This window comes from Aphidius gifuensis, linkage group LG4, assembly GCF_014905175.1.
Source record: "Aphidius gifuensis isolate YNYX2018 linkage group LG4, ASM1490517v1, whole genome shotgun sequence".
In the NCBI taxonomy this organism is placed as follows: Eukaryota; Metazoa; Arthropoda; class Insecta; order Hymenoptera; family Braconidae; genus Aphidius; species Aphidius gifuensis.
This window is the reverse complement of record NC_057791.1, coordinates 1,457,209-1,481,306: the sequence shown is the minus strand read 5'-3', so window position 1 is coordinate 1,481,306 and position 24,098 is coordinate 1,457,209. Positions and strand designations below refer to the sequence as shown.

Here is a 24,098-nt window from a genome sequence, read left to right as displayed (position 1 = left end):
TTTTAATTTTCCACAACGAGTTAAACGATTTGGAAATAATGAAATATCGTTTGTCAATATGCGTGAATAATGGATAAAAGAAAGACAGATAACAAAGAATAAAAATACGTATATAATCAAAAGTAAAATGACAGTGTATTTGTGTAACGAATTGAAATGCCAAAGACATGAAAAGCTCAAAGAGATATTGTTGAGAATGAAAAATCACGCGCACTCCTCACATAAAATTACAAACTCAATATAATAATATATTAATATTAAAAAATATAAATTAAATATAAAATTTTGTAGAGTTTTATAATTTATTATAATGCTAATTTTTTTCATGACATATTGAAAATAATTTTTTGTTAAATAAAAAAAAAAATGTCATAGCCCAAGGCAAAATGTGATAAATTTAAACAAATTTCATGTGCGTTTCTTCAAAGGAATGCCACAACCGTGAAACGCATGATAAATATGAAACACGTGTGGTAAAATAAGTCTTTGGAGTAATTCAAAAAAAAAAAAAAGAATATGATGATGATGATGAAGAAGAAGAAGAAGAATAATAAGTTGATGACTTTAAGAAGATGAGAAAATTAAACTAACCACATATTTTCTATTCCCATCATGAAATTTAAATGTATTGTTCCATATCATATTAATTTCATAGTGTCACTTTGATGGTTTATATATACATCTTAGACAATAATATTCCACTGTCTAATATTCAAATAATTTTTTTCAAAAAAAAAAAAAAATAAATATATTTAAACACTAATACAATGTTGCTTGTGTTCTTGTTAAGTTGTCTATCTTTGTGTAAGTTTGTCTTTTTTTTTTTTTCATAGATATATATTTAAATTAGTGAAAAAGTCACGTATTTTTTTCCTCATTCTACTTTACTCTGGTTTGCACGAATAACCATGAGACAAATACTTGAAAATACCACACGTCTAAACCATTTTTATGTTTTTTAAAAAAATCCTTAAATTTGACATTAAGTCAAACAGCAAAAAAAAATATAATAATAATAAAAAAAAAAAAAAAAAAGTGGCATTGACATAAATCATAAAATTATCTCAAGTATAGTTGAAATAATTTTGAAATAAAAAACAGATGTCTGCTATGCTGTTGCTGATGGGGACACAATTTTATTTTTTTTCTTTTTCTATTTTTTCATTTTTAAGGGGTTGAAGGGGGGTTGAAATAAAAAAATTATATATATATATATGTATTAATAAGAGTAGGGTGATGATTATGATGATGTGTGTTAGACAAAGGAAAAAAAAAAAAGGAAAAATAAAGATAAAGATGATGAAGCTGACTGGTTTTCATTGACGCCAAGAGGCCGTTGTTAGTGTCATCTACAGATGACGCTCAGCTGAATGCTTTTCACCACCATATCGACGTTATTTAAAATAAAAAAAAACTATATATATATTTTCCTATAGTGACTCTAGCGTGTCAGCATTTACTACAGACATTAAGTGACAAACAATTATACTGCTTGTCAAAAAAAATAAAAATAGAATTTACAAAAAAAATTTTAAAAAAATTAGAGCTTTTTTTTTAATTCAACAAAAAATATTATTAATGTATTTTTAAAATTCTTCTTCTTTTTTTTTCATTAAAAAATATTAAATATATTTAACTCCTTAAAATTTAGATGACTTGCTAAACAAAAAATAAAAGCACCCTTCAGGTACAATGCGCTCACTTTCATGCTCGATATAATAACATGAATAAAAACGACAATAAAAATATTGCATGAATAAAAATATCGTAATTTAAAAGTTTTATATATAAGAACAAAAAAAAAATGAAAATAAAAGTCATTTAAAATAGTATTAACGTCAATAAAACTGATAGTTTTATAAGACACTTAAAAAATTATTATATAAATATAATATTTGAGTGTTTTTTACATTAAAATTATAACTGGTTAAACAAATTTGTGTGCGAAAATTGATGGATATATATTTATGACGTAAATTTGTAATAGCCATTAGAATAAAAAAAAAAAGGAAGAAGATGAAACGTGTAGTACGTTGACTATGTACCAATAAGTTTAATATATATATAGCTTTGGTTATTTCAAAACCAACACCACACCAATATTCTACTTTACTTTGATCGGCTATCGTTATCGTTGATATTGCCTCTACGAAAAAGCATTAAATAATTGCCTCAATGAAATTTCCAATATTACAAAATGCAATTTCATTTATTTACAGCATGTAATGATGCTTGTACGTTATAATACCAAACTAATAACAAAAGATCCTTTAAAAATAAAAAAAAAAATCCTTTTTAATTAAAAATTAAAACTATTATATATATCAATAAAATATATAAAAAAAATATATTTTATAATATTAAAAGAAAAAGATTAAACAACTACTTAAGAGATTAATAAAATAAATAAAAAGTGTCGAGACATCAGAAATCAGTATTTGGGGGGTTATAATCAAGCAAAAATAAAAGTTTTTAGATAAAAAAAAAATAAAAACCAAGGGGGAAAAAGGCAAAAGATTGAATATATATATATAATAAAAAAAATATATAAGAAATTGAAATAGCCGTCGGATTTTGGACAGATAATCCGTCTATATCTGCTACTTAGGATATCTCTTTTTTCGCAAAGATGAAAATCAACTCATCCGGTAGCGAATCCTTCTCTAAAAAATCCAGAGAAATATGCTGTTATAACGAAACTCTTTCTTTATCTAAAAAAAAATATATATATATATTTTTTTTTTTTACTCTTTATTCTTTATTTCAATCGACCCACACTACAATTGCACACTGATGTTCGCGCGGGCGCACGCGACCCTTATATATTTTACCGTTTTTTTCCAATTTTTTTTTATATTTTTTTGCTTCTTCTCTTATATTCCTCCCTCAATCCTCGCTTTCCTTTTTTTTTTCATTTTTCTTTTTCCTCCCTTTATGTATGTATATATATAATTTATATATATTTATTTTTTTTTTTTTCTGTTGCTCTTGGTCGAGGAGAGCAAGAGCAAGTATACCACTATAACCAGACACACAACTATTACCACGGCAACGAGGAATCCTTTGTCATTGTCCTGGCCATATCTCACTCCTCGTTGTTTCCGTAATCTTACCTCCAATTTCAAACAACAGTAATACAATATACCCGATTCTAGTACTTTTATTGTTCCCATTTCGACATTCAATCTGTCCCGCATCAATCATCATTACATGCGGCTTTTTATTTATTTATTTTTTTTTTTTCAATTTTAATTTCATTAAAGACCTATAAATTTTATATATACATATTTCTATTATTATTGTCATTATTATATAGACCTCTTTAAACAATATATAAAATGCCTTTTGTATTTCCATCATCAACAATTTACTATTTAAATAAAAGGTTCAAAATAAATTTGATATATTTATCCCTCATTTAACTGTAATTTGAGATAATTTTTTTTTTTTTCATTTTTTCCATTATTAAACGTATTTTTCATCTTCATCAACAGATTATATCTTTATCCTTTTCTATTTTTCTCGCAGTTACTATTTCTATTGAATGAAACAAAAAAAAAAAACCCATAATAATATACAAGAATTTGTCTCAACTAAATGTGGCCTAGAGGAAAAATACATGTAACTATTATAGTCATTTTTCAATTTCCTTCTTGTACTTTCACTCTACCGCAGTCACGTCTGTTGCTTCAGGCAATTTTTCAGCCCCCCAATATTTCTTTTATCCCTGCTCTATTAAACCCCTTCTCACATAATCACCCCCTCATCCCTTTCCAATTTTTCTAATAAAAAAAAACCTGTCAATCATCATTCTAATAAAAAAAAAAGAAAAATACATATACATTCATTCACACACAACAACAATATATACATAATTAATAAAAAATAAAAATAAAATAAATCATTAATATGTGAAACGTGTGCGTTTATAGTGTTGGTTATAAAATATGTTGGTGAATTGAATTGCCACCGAGAATTGACCGGCGTTTTGTGCAAGTACATATATACCTTAAAATTTCATGTATATATTTACAGAAGATATTTTGATTGTGTAATGTATTTGATGTGGTCGTGTAAATGTATGTGTACACAGTCGTCCCGACTACTACGAGGAGCAGTCCCACGGTGTTCCTTCCTATCTAACCCGCCCTCCCATCCGTTCATCCCCCTCATCACCCCCCTTTTTCATCCATGGATCCAGCATCAGCAGCAGCAAGCAGCAGCACAACACAGACTCGCCGCCACGGTTATTCGTATTTCCCTTTTTCCCTCCCGCCCTCATTCACCACCCTAAAAAAAAAAAAAAAACTAAAAAAACCCCCCTACCACCTCATCGTCTGATAAGTATATGTGTACACAAAATAGACTAGTGTGTTGTGTATACTCTAACATATATATATATATAAATTTCAAACTAATACTGCTATGTGAATTATTACATAGACGATTCGAAAGCCGAGAACCAACGACTGCCAACGAATCCAAGCTCTACCAAAAGCAGCCACCGGTATTTTCTCTCTCACTCTCTCAATTTTTAGCTCTCTCTCTCTCTATGTATTTAAATTGTATATATGTATTTTATTTGAGCATACCTCGAAGAGAGTGTTTCAGGCGCCGGAGCTGAGCAAACTGGAGTCAGTTGGCCGCCATCAGCCGCTCGTGCTTTGACTACTCTGTGTTATTTAAACTTCTTGTGCTTTTTTTTTTTTTTTCTAATTTTCACGTTTTTTAAAATATATACTATATATAAACATAAACATTATTTATCAAATAATTCTATGGCTTATTTAAAATTTAAATGAAAAATTTTAATTTTCTTTTTTTTTTTTTTGGAGTAAAAAATTTTTCTGCGCTTTTTATTTTTTTTTTAAATTTTTAATATATATATTTTATGTTGAAATAATAAACAGACGGTATTTAAAATTGTCAACAATTTTGACACTACACCCTTTGTTATTTTAAAATAAAAATAACAAATATTATTATCGTAATATGATATGTAATGTGAAATTCACCTGGTGATTTTTATTTTTAATTATTTTGTATATTTTTTTATATACAAAAGATAAATATAATAAAAATAAAAAATAAAAAAAAAAAAAGTACTTGTTTATATATTTCAAATTTTATTTTTGGAGTAATAGTGAGTTGAAGTATGTGGATTTTTTTTTCCTTCATACGAAACAATGTGATTATTAACTTGTATAATTTTTTTTTTTTTTTTCACAAAATAATCGTGAGATGAGCTGTGTAATCACAAGGGAATTATAAAAAAAAAAGAAAAAAAAGTGTTTAAAATTTTTTCATATTATTATATATTTTATATATAGTCATATATATATATTTTTTTTTTAATCTGCGATGAGAGAAGTGGCTTACCGTGGGGAAAACGAGTTGTGGTGAGAGAGAAGATGCAATAGTGCCCAGACAATAGTGTGATGTTCGAATGGGATAGATGCAATAAAAAAGTGCTTTAGGGGGATAAAAAGAATATTATATTATTCCTATATTATCCATTTTTTTTTTTTAATAATAATATAGTCGGTGTATATCACCAAAAAAAATAAAAAAATAAATAAACAAGTTGTGGGTGAGATACTTGAATATATATATAAATATTTATTCAGGGGATGAGAATATTGTGGCTTAGTGGTGATATGAGATGAAAATGAGTGGCTGAAAGGCAATTTCAGTAACCTCGCGATGAGATCAACGTCGTGTATACTGGTTATATTTTACCTGGGATATTTGCTACTGAATGTCGGAGCATTTGTTGAAAATGACGGTGAGTTAAATCACAATAATATATATACAAATAAAAAAATAACCATCAATAAATAATAACAAAAAAAAAAAAATTATTAAAAAAAAACAAATCAAATAAAATATAAAATTTATCGTGATTTTATATCATCAATTATCTATTTTATAGCATTGACTTTTCTATTTTCTATCGTTAAAAAAAAAAAAAAAAAATTATTATTTTTATTATCCTCACATATTTATATATATATAAATCTATACAATAATTTTTTATATTGTCAATAAATAATTTATTCAATCAGTTATTGCCTATTGACAAATAAAAAAAATAAATAAAAATAATTGATTATTATTTATGAATAAATTTTGAATAGTAACAGATTCCCAAGATGAAGGAGGATTGCTGCATTTGGATGATGCTGATGATACCATGGAAGAAGATGATCTTCATCTTGATGATGATGAATCATATTTACTTGGTGAAGAGGAAGAAATACCATCTTTGCCATCATCAATTGGCAAAACAATAACAAACACTAGCATTCCAAATTTAAATACAAATATAAATAATAATGCTGCTGCTGTTTCTGCTGCTGGTGGAAGTAGCAGTAGTAGCAGTAGTAATAGTAATAGTAATAGTAATAGTAATAGTGGTAGTACTAGTAGTGGTAATAGTCATACTGATACTGAACTTATACCAGAAATTGGAAGTGGTCATTTACCAGTATTTTTAACTGAACCATTATCTGGTTATGTTGTTAAAAATAAACCAGCAACATTACACTGTCGTGCATCACATGCATTACAATTATATTTTCGTTGTAATGGACAACGTAATGATGAATCACATCAAACTGATTTTGTTGATCCACATACTGGTACAAGAATTGTTGATTCTGAACTTAATATTACAAGAGATAATATTGAAGAATATTTTGCAAAAGATAAATTTAAATGTGAATGTATTGCTTGGTCAGGATCTGGATCAATTAAAAGTCAACCAGCTACTGTTGACGTTGCATGTATGTATAATCTAATTATTATATTTAAAATATATAATCAAAAAAAAAAAAAAAAACTTTTAAAAGAATATGAATTTTCATGAATTTAAAAATTTAAAAAAAAAAAAATAAATACAACATATACAAGATGATAAATAAACCATCATAATAATAAAAAAAAAAAAAAAAAAAATTAGATTGCAAGATAAATCTGGACATAAATGAAAGTCATGTTTTATTTTAATTTTTTATTTTTTTGTTACGTTGTTTTAAGATACATACAGAAAGAATTTTATTTTAAAGGTTTTAATAATTTTTTTTTTTTTTTTTCTTTCCGTTGGGTTTATTTCTTTCATACAGATTTAAAAAAGCAATTCGAGTCACCGCCATACTCAGTTTCCGTTGAAGTGGGTCGTAGTACTGAACTCAGATGCATACCCCCCGTCGGGTTACCATCCCCACGTGTATACTGGCTGAGAAATGGTGTTCCCATACATCCAACTGGTAGTGCAAGTACCGAAAATGATCCTTCAACGACTCTTTTAATATCAAGTGAGGGTCATTTACTTGTTGGACAAGCTAAACTTATACATCAAGCAAATTATACATGTGTTGCTGAAAATATTGCTGCAAAACGTATGAGTGCACCAGCAACAATCACTGTTTATGGTTAGTTTTATATATTTTAAACAATTCTTTTTCTATATAGTTTTTTATCATTCTTTTTTACCGTTTTATCAACACTCTATCTGTCTTTTTTCTATATAAAAATATCTCTTCGTTTTTTATTTTTTCCTCTTCTTTATTTTTGTTACCTTGTTGAGGCTATTTCTACGAGACTTTTTCACATTTTAACTTACCCTCTACTAGAGATTTACGGAGCTTATCCATTGTAGATCTCCGGAACTTGGTGTCCAACTCTCCAAATCCTCGTCTTCTCACTCGTTTCCACTTTTTTTTTTTTTCCTCCTTTCCTCTGTCATCTCTACTATTCCCCATTTTCTCTTCATAAATTTCATGCCCTTTTCACATTTTATTACAAAAGAATACCAACATTTTTTTATTTTCAAAAAAATAATTTAGTATTTTCAACTTTTTCCCCTTTTTTTTTTTTCCTACGTGTTCACCGCAAAATGAAAAAAAAAAAAAATAATAACAATACTAGAAGAAATAAAATAAATTTGTTTGGTTTTTATTTTTGTTCCTTCAAGATGTCTCAATCTTTCTGAATTTAATATCCTTAAATATTTTTTTTATTATATTTTTTATGATAAAGATAAGATAAAAATCTTTAAAACAACTTGATTATTAAAAAGAAATTTTTTTTTTTAATAATATTTTGCCAAATAAGAAATAAATTCGCGAATACAATGAAAGAAAGAAAAAGCAAATAAAAAAATTATTCAAAAGTTAAATAATAATAAATAAAACAACTTGATTTAATTTTTTTCTTTCATTTTATTCGACGTTATTAAATAGTAATTTTTTGTATATATATGCACTAGTGCACCACAGATGTTTGAAGAGTTGCCTCTTGATTCTATGAAGCTTTTTAATCCATTTGAAACATTGTCAAAGTTCTTTTCACTCGTCAAACCCTACACAATGTCCTTTATATTCCGCACATATCTCAAGAGCCAAAACGAAAGAAAGAGAATTAAAAAAAGTCGAATTTTATTTTATTATTGTGCAATTTTTTTATTTCTTTTTAGTAAATGGCGGTTGGTCTCCATGGTCGTCATGGACTGAGTGTCATTCACGTTGTAGTATCAAGGGGGGTCAAAAACGTACAAGGACCTGTACAAATCCAGCACCAATCAATGACGGACAGCCATGTCTTGGTCCAGCAATACAAAAAATGGATTGTGACACTTTATGTCCAGGTAAATTATATTTTTTTTATAACGAACCACAATTTCAAAATATATATAGAAAATAAATAACAAGCACTTTAGATTTTTGATAAATTAACATTGATAGATGATATTTTCACCTTTTTATTTATTTATTTATTTTCAAATCACATATTTAATTTTTTTTTTTTTTTCATAAAATACCGTACTAGAAATGAAAAAAAAAAAAATATATATTATAATTATGGTTATAACGCACGCTTTCTCAATGGTCAGACCAAGCTATAATTGACGCTGAGATAAAAAATCAAGGTGAGTTTTAACGTCCATCATAATTTCCAGGAAAAAAAAAAAAAATAAAATAAATTGAAACTTGAAAATAAAAAAAAAAAGATAAATAAAAGATAGGAAAAATTATATATGTATGCGTTGTGTGTTAGGTAAAAAAGTAAATATAATATTTAAAATAAAAAAAAAAAAATTTATATATTTGGATATGGTTGATGATTATCTCAGCAGGAATTGACGGCGGGTGGTCAAAATGGTCGGCATGGTCTGTCTGTGGGAGAGATTGTACACAAATAAAAACAAGAAGTTGCAATGAGCCATCACCAAGTATTGGTGGTAAAAATTGTCAAGGAAGAGACACACAAATTAACAATTGTACCGGTGGACTTTGCAATGGTCAGTATATATAAAAATTAATTTAATCATTTAGCCTCAATAACTATAGTTATAAATAATTTCATTTTTATTAGACATGATTAATAAATTAGAGTTTAAAAAAAAAAATCAAATTAATATTTAATACAAAGGCAGGATAAAAAAAATTAATATATTAATAATAAGAAAGAATGAAAGAAAAAAAAAATTTAATCGTTTATATATCTTTTGTATTATAATTAAAGTTAATCATCAAAAAATTGATGATGAACAACTGTCAAATGGTGGTAATACAAAAGCAGCAACAACTATTGAAAAGGGTAGCATCACAGCAAATCGTCAAATGGATATGGCACTATATGTTGGTCTTGTATTTGCATCTGTATTTGGTGTTGTACTTGCACTTCTCTTGATTAGACTTGTACGCAGAAAAGGCCAAGATCACACGCTCTACTCAATGGCGAGAAATGAAGGTAATCATTTTTTTTCAACAACTTTTTTTCCTATCCCTATATCATTCCTTTTTTTTTTTTTACCCTCAAAGCGCGCGGTTCTCATAGATATAGGTATATAACAGTGCAATATTAATTTGAAAAAATGATGAAAAGAGGGAGACTGCTTTTTTTTTTTTTTTCATTCTTTTATTTGCCTGGGTTATGTGAACATTCACTGAACCATTCAGTTTTTTTTTTTATATGTAATATATATTTTTCATTTCATTTCATATATTTTTTTTTTTTTTCCTTTTCTCTTATTTTCATCTTGTAAAATTGATATTCGTCTCTCTGATATAAAAAATAGTATTATTATCTTGAATATTATTTTCTTGACTAAATATTTTTATTATTATTTATTTTTCGAATTTTTCATCAGACTTTCAGGGACACAAATATGATAAAAAAATATGTCTACAACCGGATTTGACAGCAGGAACAACTGTGCCAGTGACATCAGCTTATGAGTACCCATTCGATCCAAAACACTCATTATCACGTTCACTCTCAGAGCATCATTATGATGTACCCCATTTATCAATAGCATTTACTCAACCATCATCAATAAATCAACAATCATCAACAGAACAACAAGATAATAATAATTGTGATAAACAAATATATTCTGGTAGTAGTGATAATAGTATAACAAGTAGTATAGTTAGTTCATCATATCCATCATCTGATTCAACAACAACAACATATAATGTTGCATCTGAACGTATTAAATTTACAAATAATCAATTATTAATTGATCAACAACAATTACAACAACAAAATAATATTGCACGTGCAATTGTTAATGTACGTGGTGCATTACTTGTATTACCAAATTCAGGTGTATCATTATCAATACCAGAAGGTGCAATACCAAAAATACATGGTAAAAAACAGTTATATGTATCTGTACTTGAAGATGATAAATATAGACCATCATTACCAGATGGTATAACACAATTATCAGCAGTAATATGTTGTGGTCCAGTTAGTTCAACATTTGATAAACCAATAATATTACAATTTGAACATTGTGCATTATTACATCCTGGTGGTACATGGGAATTAAGTATATGGACTATTGATAAAGATAAAGATACAATAAATAATACTGAATTAAATTTAGATGATAAAAATTTACCATCATTACCAACACTACCAACACCACCACCTCCACCACCCTTATCACCATCAACATCATTAACATCATCTTCTTCATCATCAACAACATCATCAACATCCTCCACATCCTCATCATCATCATCATCATCTCCAACAACAACAACAACAAGTAAAATTTCATGGAAAAAAATTTTAACACTTGGTAATGAAACAATAAATACACCATTATTTACACAACTTGATAATGGTGAAGCATTTATTGTTACTGAACAATTAAAAACATATGTACTTGCTGGTAGAAGTATACATCATAATTCAATAGCATCAAAACGTTTACAAATAGCTGTATATACAAATCAATCAAATAATATACGTGTTTATATTACTGAAGATATAAAATCATCATTAAAAATAATACAAGAACGTGAATCAAAAATATGGGGTTATTTATTAGATAAACCAAGAACAATAATATTACAAGATAATGGTGAATCAATATGGATTAGTCTTGAAAAAGTTGGTAATGAATGGGAAAATAAATTAACAAATGAATGTAAAGAAATTAAATTTACAAATTTATGGAATTCAAAATATAATTATAATAATGTATCATTTACAATAAATATTGATTATGATTTAACAAAATCAATATCATATAAATTACAAATAACACAAGGTTGTACAAATGATGCACAAAAACAAGTATTTCGTATTATTTATGATACAATTAAACAACGTATTTATTCTGGTAGTGTTACAAGACCAATAAGAGAATTAACTGTTGTTAGTAATACCAGTAATAATGATACAAATAATTATGATAATAATAATCATATTATTTGTACAACAACAACAACATCATCATCATTAACATCATCACCAGCAACATCAACAACAATAAATGATACACATCCACCATTTCGTTTTACAAAATCATTGAGAAAACAATTATGTCAATGTCTTGATCCACCAAATACAATTGGTAATGATTGGCGTATGCTTGCAAAAAGATTACAAGTTGATAGATATATAAATTATTTTGCAACAAAAGCTAGTCCAACTGAGCATATACTTGATTTATGGGAAGCAAGACATAGACGTCCAAGTGCTGTTACTGATTTACTTAATCATTTAAGAGCTATGGGACGTACTGATGCAGCAACAATACTTGAAGCACAATTAGGTGCTTGGTTATAAAAAAAAAAAAAAAATTAAACAATAAACAAAGATAAAGCTCTGTTGTTGTTTTGAAATTTTTATTATTACTCAAGGTAATGTTTATTAATAAATTACTCAAATAAATCATCGTCGCATCATAATATTTATTTCAAAATGAAAAAAAAAAAACAAATTTAATTATTTTTTAGTAAAATCTTTTTGAGCCTAATTATTAATTAATTAATTAATAACAATTAGGATAATTAAAAAAAGCTTTTTTTTTTTTCTTTTCATTTTTTTTTTCAAAACAATAAAGACTACATTGGCACATTCCGATAGACATATATACATTGCACAGTGCCAATTTAAAATTAAAAAAAAAATATATATATTAATTGTAGTAATTGTCAGTAATAATATATAGTTTATAGATAAAATTCATAAGAAAACAAGAGGGAAATTTAAAAAAAAAAAAAAATTGTGCCAACTGGAATTATGATTTCGACGTGGCCTAATATGGTATATATATAAATTTAAAAAAATTATATACATACTTTTAATTAAAAACGAGAAAAAGTAAAAGATTAAAAAAAAAAAAGCATTTAATAAAATGAACATTGCCTTACTTCAAGTCCTCTATGTATTTACCCTAAATAAAAAAAAAAAAACTTTTTCATAATGGGCACTAATCCTACCCTCAATTTTCAACTTTTTTTCTCCCTTTTTTTTTCTCTATTTTTTTTTCTATTTCCCCGCACTGCCACTGATGTTGTATATATAAATATATATTATAAACTAACCAAAACGAATTAATATACTTAGTGTGAATCACAAAAAAAAAAAAATATAAACGAATGAATATTATACAACGATACCAATAATAAAATTAAATTTAAAAAAAAAAATGTTTCGTAGAAAATGTAATAAATATTTAAAATTCAATTTTCATTATTTTATATATGATTTTAATAGAGAGAAATAAACTTATATATGCAATTAGATATATTATATATATATATATTATTATAGTTGGATTATGTAAATAGATAAATAAGAGATAACACAGTTATTATTATTATTAATTATTATTATTAAAAAGACTCGAAGCCCGTGGCCAGTCGAAACACAATTTTATATATAAAATATATATTTTTTTTTCTTTTTTTTTTTGAATATTCATCTTCATTGTCATCATTTAGTTTATACTGAGAGGAAGTATCTCATTCTCACGTGAATTGTGCCAAAATTTCATATATATTACTCATCACTGTACTAAAAAAAAATAATAAAAAATAATATAAATTTAAACCGCCTACTGTCATCATCACGGCCTACCGAAAAAAATAAAAAAAAAAAAAAAAAACTAATAATTCAACTATTGATGTTGTTATTTAACTATTAATAATTATTATTGTCATTTTTTTTAATGTTTTATTATAAATATATACACTATTATTAAAAATTTTTTTTCATAAAAATATATATGTGCTAATTGAGATTTAAAAAAAAAAATATAATTCGCATTTGAAATTTTTTATAATATATATATTTTATTTTTTATTTGCTAAATGACAAAAAAAAAAAAAATAATAATAATTTATGAATATAAACATTTGATTTTTTATTTAAAATGTAAAATTTGTTACTTTGGATGAATAAAATATTCTTGTATACTCAAAAAATGAAATATACACTTGAAAAAATTTTATTTTTGTCTGATGGATATATATTTTTTTATTTATTTTCATATCGACGCAATCTTTTTTTTAATTTTATTTTTATGTATGGTTTTTATTCGTGCAGATGAATCGACATATATAAGAGTGGCACACGTTCGTTAAACACACGTTGTTCTATAATGGAATGCACTCGAGTGTTGTTCAAGTGCTTCAACGTGTTGCCAACGTTTTTGAGATGAGACACTCTACAGAGTATAAAATTGTATATATGTTTTTTATATATATACACATAAGTTTGTCGTAAAAATAGCTAAAAGAGAAGTTACTTTTCAACGGCGCCCGGTAATTCATGTATATTTCTGATGTCTAATGTCGACTGAATGACAAGCAACATGCGTGTATATAAACTTTTAAATTTAACATTTATAACTTTTACAATTTTTTTTATATCTCCTCTTCTATTTTTTAATTTACGATTTAAAAAAAAAAAAATAAATAAAAAAAACGACACGCTGGTTGTGCTATAGGTGTATGTATATATATAATTAAGCAACTTTATTTCTCATAAATATATAACACAAAAAAATAAAAATAAAGTAAATTTTTGTAATAAAAATTGTCACCACGCGGCTTCCAATCGTTGATTGGCTTCGTAATTGGACTGTCGCTTGGCAGGCTTGCCCCAATTAATGAAATTCATAGGTATATATATACATTTCAACCAAACGATATATATATCGTCATATACTAAAAGAGCCAGTTGAAAATTTACTTCAAAACTTTTGTTTTATTATAGCCAAAAAGAAAAAAAATGCCATACAAAAAAAAAAAAAAAAACCATGGTTAGTTATAAAAACCGAAAATTCGAAAAATTGAAAACAACAGAAATAATCCACCGACCACAAAAGTGAAAGAATTTATAACAAATAGTTATACATATACATATTATATCTCATAGAAAAAAAAAAAATATAATTTTATAATAAAAATAATCAAGAAAGAGGGCGATCACGGTGGTCGCTGTAAAACCACAAAATACAAAAAAAGAGTCAAGTAAATGAAAAAAAAAAAAAATATATATAAAAAATCAGGTTGGAATCGGACTCGTGGATCGGCATCCAAGAAAACCGGTTATTTTATATATAAAATACGCATTGCATGTGATATCTATAGGTCCTATAATACCACAGCCCCCAATAAACTTTGCATTATTGAAATCCAATTTTTTTTTTTCATTTTTATTATTTTCTATTCTATTTCAACTATACCCCCTTTACTTTATTATTATCATCATTTTTTTTTTTCTTTATTTCAGCTGTAAGTATTTCATAATGTATCGAACGAACACGCAATATATATACAAAAGTTCTCAGTTACAGAAATAATAAATGATAAAATTTTGTATATAAGTGTGTGACGGAAGTGAAATGGAATATAAGTATTAAAGTCGACTCATCCATTTTCACCCCCTATAAGTTAAAGAGCATACAATATATAAATATAGAAAAAAATATATATCCAAACGATATAGATGTAAAATAAAAATATATATATAGGATAACACAAGGAGATACTAAATTTTAGTGTATAGTATTTGTCATAGATATAGACACACATATCCTGTGACTCATCAACTACATCAAGAAAAAGAAAAAAAATGAAAAAAAATTAAAACAAGAGGGGTTGGTTATAGCAAGCACTAAACAATTTGAAAAAAAGATTGTATCGTCGTTTTCATCGAGTCATGTCTCCCCTTAAATTCCGGATGATCGTCATCCTTTGCTCTCTTTCCGCTTGGTTCCTCACCAGATTCATTCATTGTTCATCCCTCCAAAAAAAAAAAAAAGAAGAAAAAGAGTCAGCAATGTCCTGAGCGACGACGAGTCATACTCAACATTGAGCCATTAAATTGCCCGCGATTTCAGACGAATATCTTCCGGACATATCTCTCTTCATTCTTTTCTCACACACACACACACAGATAAATTTATAAAACTTTATATACGCTCATCAACAAAGTTCAAATGCAGAGACGACAAGCAGTGATGAGTTGTAGATAGCTGAATGACTATGAAGAAGAAGAAGAATGATGATCGAAAAATATATAAGAAAAATGAACAAAAAAAAAAAAAAAGCGAAACGAAATCAGTTGGGGGTCTAAATGGTTGCTTGGATGTATATAAAATACTTGATTTCTATTTTGTTTAGGCGTCCCCTTATATTTTCATTTCGATGACTTAATGATTTTTATAATATCTTACTGGAATATTGTATACACTTGTATACATATATAAATTTACTGTACATCATTGTACAGTCAAACAAACTCATCATAAATGAACATAAAGATAAATTTATTTAGGACACACATATATATATTTTAAGTATTATATTAATATAAACACATAAATAGCAAAGTTAACCACGCGCAAATAAACATTAAACATGTTTTAATACAAACAAACTAGTTGTAAGCAGTAGATCAAACATTAATACTTGATTATATTGAATGCAATTGACGAGTGTGTATGGCTGCTACTTTTGCTTTATGTATATATATACACAAATGTTGGTGACAAATCGCTTAATACAACAATTTCAAAGCCACAAAACATACATATATATAAACATATACAATATTATTTGTAACTTTAAATTTAGTAGTTGGAGAATATTCGAGTAATTCGCGGTTAAATGATGGGTTTACCTTCATTATCATCATCATCATCATCATCATCGTCATATATAGGTAAAGGTATTTAATTCAAGTATATACATATTATGCTTTTGTATCATGACAATCACAGTGACAAGCGTGTCCAAATTGGAAGCAACATTATCAAATAGACACATTCGTTTAGTTAATTGACAGTTGATTAATTAATTCATTGAATTATTTTTACTTTATGTATACATGTATGGGTGGATAATTGCTATAACAAATTTTGTGTCAAAGCCCTCAAGGGATTTATATAAACCAAATATAATCATAAGCCTTTAATTACTTATTTTCATTGTAAAATTAAATAAATTATTCATTATAAATATATTATCAAGATTTTGCAAAATATATAGGTATATATATTTTTGATTTACATAAATTTTTAATAAATTCAATTCTAAAATTATCATTTTTAAAATTACATTAAATGTTATTGAACTCTCGGTATATATATTTCAATTTGTAAAATTTAAATTTAAAGTCAAGTTGTTTTTAGTCAATGTTAATAAAATTCCAAATGTATATATATACACTGGTTTTTATTTTTTAATATTATTTTTATTTCTTTGTCTCTTGCACCTTTTAACTCGTGAACTAAATTTATTTGTATATGCAAATCCTACATTTTAAATCCTCATATCCGTGAAAAAATATATATATAGAGAATGCGATGGAAAAAAAAAAGTAAAAATAAAAAAAAAAAAGCAGTTGTTCATACATAAATGTTGGGGGGTCTATAGAGACTTTTAAGTATTATTTACTTTTAAACAAAAAGCTTCACCTTCCGACGGATTATCTTCTTGGACTCAAAAGCCGCTGCTCTTCGTTGATTCATTTTATATAGCGCGATATATATCTACAAATAAATTTTCTTTCATGTTATAAAAGTATCTTAGCTTTACTCTATAATCAAACAACTAGTGCCCTCACTGAAGCTATAAAAAAAAAATAATAAAATTTTAAATAAGAGGCGAAAGAAAAAAAAAATAAATTAAAATAAATAAATAAAGACTTATGCATGAATGACAAATGCATGGCAAACTTGAGTAATAAATCCATCGTCGAAGCATGACGATTATCGCGCTTCTAGAACGTAATGTTTTTTTTTTTTTTGACTTTTAAGTTAGCTTCAAAGTATGCATGTCTCTTTTTATTTATTTATTTATTTTCTATTTTTTTTTTTAGCTGCTTGGTTCTCTTTCTATCTAAAGGAATTTCATTCGCAGCATACACATTTTAGCTACTCTTGATGTAAATATAACTTTTTAAGAATATTGGTTTCTGGTCTGGTTTTAGGATTATATATATATCCATCTTCTTATCGTATATATTTCTCTATTTATCTCTCTATATGCCAGATGTATCTTTTCAACTTCCGTTTTTCCTCATTTCATTTTATCTTTAATATGCATACATGCATGACATCATGAACTGCGAATGATGTTGATGAGATACTTGTGCCATCAAACACACCACCACCTACACTCTACTTTTTTTTATTTTTCCATTTGACATTTTATTATTATCATTATTATTTTTATAAATAACAACAACAACAACAACTGAGTTTTGACGTGAAAATAATAATGATGATTGGGGTTGATGATTATAGCTAGAATTTTTAAACTCGTTGGACATTGATGAAGAGAAACACAATGTCATTTTAAATTTAAATTTACTTTTTTTTATTATTTTAGTTTGTTGTTGTTGTTTTTTTTGTTTGCTGTCATTTTTAGTATGACTTTTAAAAAATTTGTCGTTTTTTTTTTTTTAATTTGTATGGTGCTGGATTTGAATGTGAAGGGGTATGTGTATATTATTCGTTATTCAACACACCATTAAATCTATAAGGTTTGTGCACGTATATATTTTTTTATTTTTTTTAAACGAAAGGAAAAGTGTCTTGGTCATAAATTGTAATTACGAAGCGGCGCGACCGAGAATTTGTCGCAGGAGCATCAATCAACAGCTGCATGCATCTTAACATTGCAAGAGAGACACTTATAAAACTCATGGTATGTATATATATATATTTTTTAAACTCAAGACCTCAAGATATCTCGCTCTTTTTCTCATATCCTACATATATACATAATTTTTTTATTATAAATGTATTCATGTCACTCTAAATAAAAACCACTTTTTTATGCAATTTACAACAATACATAGAGAATGGTAAATTTTAGTTGAAGTGAATACTTGCCAGGAAAAGAGACGTTAATGACTCACCCCCTTTTATCGTTATTATTATTATTATAGTTTATTCTTCTTTTTTTTTTTCATTTTAAAACTATTTATTTTCTTTTTTACAACTTCAAAAGAATAATGTTCATAAAATTGTGTCACAAATTACTTATTCAAGGGACTTTAAAAGTTGAAGTCTTGTGTTCCATTGTCAAGCCAGCAAGCATAAATTTCAAAAAAAAAAAAGTACTAGGTAATTTAACATTTGTTTTTTATCATTATTATTATTTAAATAATTATGAAAAAAAAAAAATTTATATTCACCGCATCATTATTATCTTATTTTTAATCCACAAATTTTTTAATCTTTTTAATAATCTCTCTTGTTCTATTTATCCCAGAAGATAAATGCATTTAAAAATAAAAAAAATAAAACTATATATAAATATAATTTTAAAATAAATAAATAAAATAATTTATGTATAATTTTTAATATATATATTTTTATCTCAAATGAATAATGGTAATTTTATCAGTGAGCTTTTTTTTTTTTTTTCGTTCGTTCAAGGGTTGTGTTTGTTTTTTTTTTTGATATTTTTTTTCTAGTTTATAAAAAAAAAGATTAGAAAAAACATACACACATGTAGAACACAGTTTTTGTCTAGAGTTGATGAAGTCCAACATGACCAGTTATCTACGAGGGGGAACTAAAAAAAAATTAATGGACTCCAGGTTGACAAAAAAATAAAAATAAGAAAATAAATTGGGGAGAGACGTATATATATATAAAAATAAAATATAAAAAAATGTTGCTCATCCTACACGTATGATCCCACGCAACGTTAATTGTTATCACAGCCGGCTTATGACACACGCCAAACAAGGTGCATAATGCCCATCGAAAAAAATAAATAAAAGAAAAAAAAAATCAAACAAGCAATGCTAATATCAATTTGGCCCTTTTTTTAAATAACAATAATATTCTTTTATTTTTTTTTTTTTCTACCAGCTCTTCTCATTTTTCATATAATACCTAAAATCTAATCCACCAGTAGACGAGTGAGAAAAAATAAATGAATAATTTTCAATGGAAATAAATATATACCTCAAAATATATATTATTGAAAAATAAAAAAAATTATTCTGGTACCTATATAAGGTTTCCGCACGCATAATAAATGAAATATGATAGCCCTTCTGGTGTATCATCATCAGCACCATCAAGAAAATAAGTAGTAGTTATAGAAGAAGAAGACGATGAAGAAGTATTAAAAGTAGCTGAAGAAAAAAAATAAGAAATAGAAAAAGAAGAAGACCTACTAGGTCTAAACGGTATATTCATTTTTCCATGAGTAACCCGCCCATATTGCGTGCCATTCGTGGAATATGTATCAATACCCGCGCTCAACTGGAACGTTCAAAAAAAAGAAAAAATATAATAACTAAGAAAAAAAAAAATAACAATAAAGAATATTGAAATACGAAGCCCCAAGACCTTTTGCATTTTAAGTATCTAACAATACTAAAAGTTTTTCAATCTATCATGCAAATTATATACATAAAAAATCACCTGAGGTACATCAAAAAAATTAAAAATTAATGAATACTCGACTAGACATGTCAGTCAATGTACAATTACATCGTATTTCAAGGGTTTAAAAAAAAATTTTTATAATATATAAAGACAAGAGCGATTGTTATATTGCCTTTCTTTTTTCCTTTTTTTTTTTTTCATTTGAATATTAATTGATGATATTTGTGATAATTGATATATAGTAGATGGGAATTAATTAAATTAACATGAAGAAGGTAGTTTGATATGGATATTGAATATCATACATAAAATATTATCCGAGTAAATATGAGTAGCTAAAGACAGAGTGAGACGTCATATATAGAAAACACTGAAAGTGCAAAAATTATTGAATGCAAGTTGGCATATGTATATAGTAATTGAAGAAAATTACAAGGAAAAAATAAAAATATATTATTTACAAATAAAATGAGCTTGTAATAATTTATCAAAATATATATCAATTTTTTTTTTTTTTATATTAAGTAATTTGATATCGAAATTATATTTTAAAAAATGGAAAATAAAAAAATGTTTTTTCCAATTAAAAAAATACATTTTAAAATATGTAAAATGTAAAAAAAAAATATCAATAAATTAAATAAATGTTTATAAAAATTTTAAAATTTAAAAAATTTTTTTTTTGTTATTAAAATTTGCAAAAGAAATTAAAAAGTTAAATTTTTTCTTTTTCTAAATTAATTGAAGCAGTTAATTATTTAGCCTGTTTAATTATAAATAATTTCAATTAATGTAAAATTATTCAAAGCCATAAATAGTATATAAAAAAAAAAATGTAAAACAACTTCCAAAAAAGACAAAACTTTTGGGTTTTCATTTTCATATCTACCAAGATAAATATTAAAATATTTTTTAATCTTCTTATACAAAAAAATAAATAAAATATCAAATTTCAAAATAAATTAACTATAAAAATATAAAATAAATTATATTTTTATCATTGTTAATAATATATTTACTTCAAGTAAATAAAATAGAACAAAAAAAAAAAAAAGAGTTATCAGTATAGCTTGAAACTTTGCGAAGACAACAGCTGCATGTCCAGTTAAATATTCAAGAGTTTTGGGTGTACTAAATATGTATGGGTACCTATACTCTATCTATATAGTATATATATATAAATTTCCAAAAACTCCCTTTACATTGTCTCTCTTTACTCTTCCACATCGCTAACTGTTTTCTTTCAGTGTCTTCGATGGGGGTACCATACTTTGGTACTCTCATAAACGTATATATATTTTTTACCCATAGAGTGCTTGAAGAACCCCTAGTGTGATTGTCGACTATAGAACTATCCCTCTATTTTACTTTCTCTCTTTCTTTTTCTTATATTATTTGATTTCTTTTTTTATCTATCTTTCTCATTCTATGACAATGTAAGAGGGGTTAGAGAGAGAATACGAGAATTGTACACTTTATGTACCAAATGCCCAACCCCAACAATCCCTCTTACTAAAAAGGGGTTGTACTTTAGCAAGTGAGGAATAAGGATAGTATATATCAATGTAAAATGATGAGAAGCAAGAAGAATAATAAATAATAAAAGAGAGAGAGAGAGAGAGGAAAGGCAATGTATTCACTGAGTGAGTGAGTGCTTACTATTGCTCAATGCACTCGGTGTTACTTGCCATTCCCCATCAGTCGCAGGTCGTACCAATCGATTTCATTGTAATATACATTGCGTTTATATGTATATGCATTTAGATCGTCAAATATATATATATATTTACAGAATATAACTAGCAAAGTCATTGTCCAATACATATATATCTTCATTTGATACTGACAATTTAACTCTGGTTTAATACGGTAAATTCAAACGTTGTGGCTCCTTTAGTTAGATAAATTACTATTGTGCATAATTAATTTTCATTTATCACTGATGATAACAATACTAATGTCAATCTGCTATCCTGTTTCACGCTTACCCCCCATGTTATATATATTAACTTGACTTAATTGTTTATATTTTTTATATTACGCTTCGATTTTTTTTTTTGCTACTATTATCAGGCCTATCAATCAAGAGATAATTTAATTATCGAGTGATGATCAAAGATTAATTTTTTCATGTATATTATGTATCAATTTTTTATTATTATTATTTTTTAAATATATAACAAGTTATAAAAATATTAAAAATATATATATATTGTATATTTTATCGAGACTTTTAAGTGAATTTTATTTAATCAATGACCTCAAGTTCAATTCTTAACTTTTTTTTTTTTTTCCTTTTTCTTTATATTTCGTATTTTATTTTATATCTAGTACTTGGACCATCAAGTTTTTTAGTATAAAATAAGTTTGTAATAAAAAAATATAAAGAAGAAAAAAAAGACTCACTTTTTTTTATTTTGAATTCAATTTTATGATGTGATTACCCGGTACTTGACATTTTTACCCAATCGTATTTCATGAATTCTCTTGCAGTGACGTAATACAGTAAGTAAATTTAATTTTGTTTTGTCTAATTTTGAATTAGTCTCACGTTCATAATCATCAGCATTGAAAAAATAAATTTCACCTTCTAAAATAATTGATAATTGATTATTTTAATTTTTCTATTATACTCATAGAATTGTATGAAAAAAAAAAAAAAAAATGTATTACCTTGATTTGCTGCTTTAAGATCACTTTCTTCTTTTTTAAATTCAAGATAAAGATTCAATTCACCTTTTTTACGTGCACCAACTTTACCAAGTGCTAATATACCATATTTAAATTTCATAATTTGATTGATAGTTGTGATGAATGCATTGACTGTTGAAAGTGTCTGTCTTCCAATCATATATTTTGGTATCTTTGAAAATTCAGAATCAGATAATTCTTTAATTATATAAGAATCCTCAGGATCTTTGAATAACATTTTTCTACAATCCTTTACTATTGAATCTCCAGTAATAATAGGTTCACATTTTGTTAAATCTGAATTTGTTACAATTGCCAATGGTTTTTTGTATGAATTTGGAGTTTTTTCTTTTATAATTGGATTTAATTTTTCTTCTTGTCTATCTAACTGTTGAGTCAATGATTCTGGAAAATTATTTGTCATATGAATAATTCTATCATCCAACTGTTGGTACAATGCCATCAATTTCTAAACAACAAAAAAAAAGAAAAAGAGAAAATTTTCAATAATTAATTTTATTATTAAGACCCTAGGTTTTTGTTTTAATATTATTAATTAAAATTATTTAATTAAATTTACCCTTTGTGAAACATTGTGTTCTTTCATTTTTTCTAAATCTTTTTTTAGTCCCAACACACCAATGCTTAAATCTTCAATGTCATTTTGAGCCTGAATAAGAGAATCTTTTAATTCTTCTTTGTCTATAAATTAATATCATATTATAATTTATAATTCACATTAAAATAATTTGAATATAATCATTAAAAAATATAAAAACTTACTCTGGATGAAAGACGTGACCATTTCAAGTTGATTGATTTCTTTGATTTGGTCTTTTAAGACATCTTCGAGACTTATTATTCGAGCCATTATTTTATTGTTTTATTTTCAATATATAAAATGCAGAAAATAAACCTAAAATATTAACAATTATTTAAAAACAATTTTATATCTATTTTGTTTTGTTTATTTATTTATTTGGGTTTTATTTATAATGGATTTTTGTGGTTATGTTTTATGGCGCCAATTGTGACGTTCTCATAAACACTGACATTAAATTGTTTTGAATAAATATTAATGAATATTTTTTATACATAAATAATAAATATAAATAGTACTTACCTGGATAGAAGTAATAATTATATCATATAACTCGAAACAACTGCTTTTTTAGAGGGAAAATTTTACTATTTATCGCTGACCGGTGTGTTTATTTATTTTTTTTTTACTTGTTTT

The 24,098-nt window shown here is 25.9% G+C and overlaps 2 protein-coding genes across 8 annotated transcripts; one reads left to right on the top strand and one right to left on the bottom strand.

Moving 5' to 3' along the window:
- Positions 1-4,625: 4,625 nt before the first annotated feature.
- Positions 4,626-13,052, top strand: LOC122854364 (netrin receptor UNC5B-a). 6 transcript variants are annotated; one of them, XM_044154935.1, is made up of 8 exons: positions 4,626-5,785; positions 6,138-6,785; positions 7,125-7,433; positions 8,477-8,647; positions 8,894-8,929; positions 9,137-9,301; positions 9,526-9,753; positions 10,154-13,052. In XM_044154935.1, the coding sequence occupies exons 1-8, from the start codon at positions 5,704-5,706 to the stop codon at positions 12,088-12,090; spliced, it is 3,576 nt and encodes a 1,191-aa protein (XP_044010870.1). In that variant the 5' UTR covers positions 4,626-5,703; the 3' UTR covers positions 12,091-13,052. The 6 variants fall into 6 exon arrangements, with proteins under 6 accessions (XP_044010870.1, XP_044010869.1, XP_044010871.1 ...); XM_044154934.1 differs by having other exon boundaries at positions 9,134-9,301; XM_044154936.1 differs by having other exon boundaries at positions 4,627-5,785; positions 6,144-6,785; positions 9,134-9,301.
- A 4,195-nt stretch (positions 13,053-17,247) lies between these two features.
- LOC122854366 (spindle and kinetochore-associated protein 1-like) lies at positions 17,248-24,098 on the bottom strand. Of its 2 annotated transcripts, XM_044154943.1 has the most exons (6): positions 23,985-24,098; positions 23,645-23,777; positions 23,442-23,563; positions 22,844-23,330; positions 22,577-22,760; positions 17,248-17,308 (listed from the first exon to the last, which is right to left on the bottom strand). In XM_044154943.1, exons 2-5 carry the CDS (start codon positions 23,730-23,732, stop codon positions 22,600-22,602), a joined length of 858 nt encoding a protein of 285 aa, XP_044010878.1. In that variant the 5' UTR covers positions 23,733-23,777; positions 23,985-24,098; the 3' UTR covers positions 17,248-17,308; positions 22,577-22,599. The 2 variants fall into 2 exon arrangements, with proteins under 2 accessions (XP_044010878.1, XP_044010877.1); XM_044154942.1 differs by lacking the exon at positions 17,248-17,308 and having other exon boundaries at positions 22,308-22,760.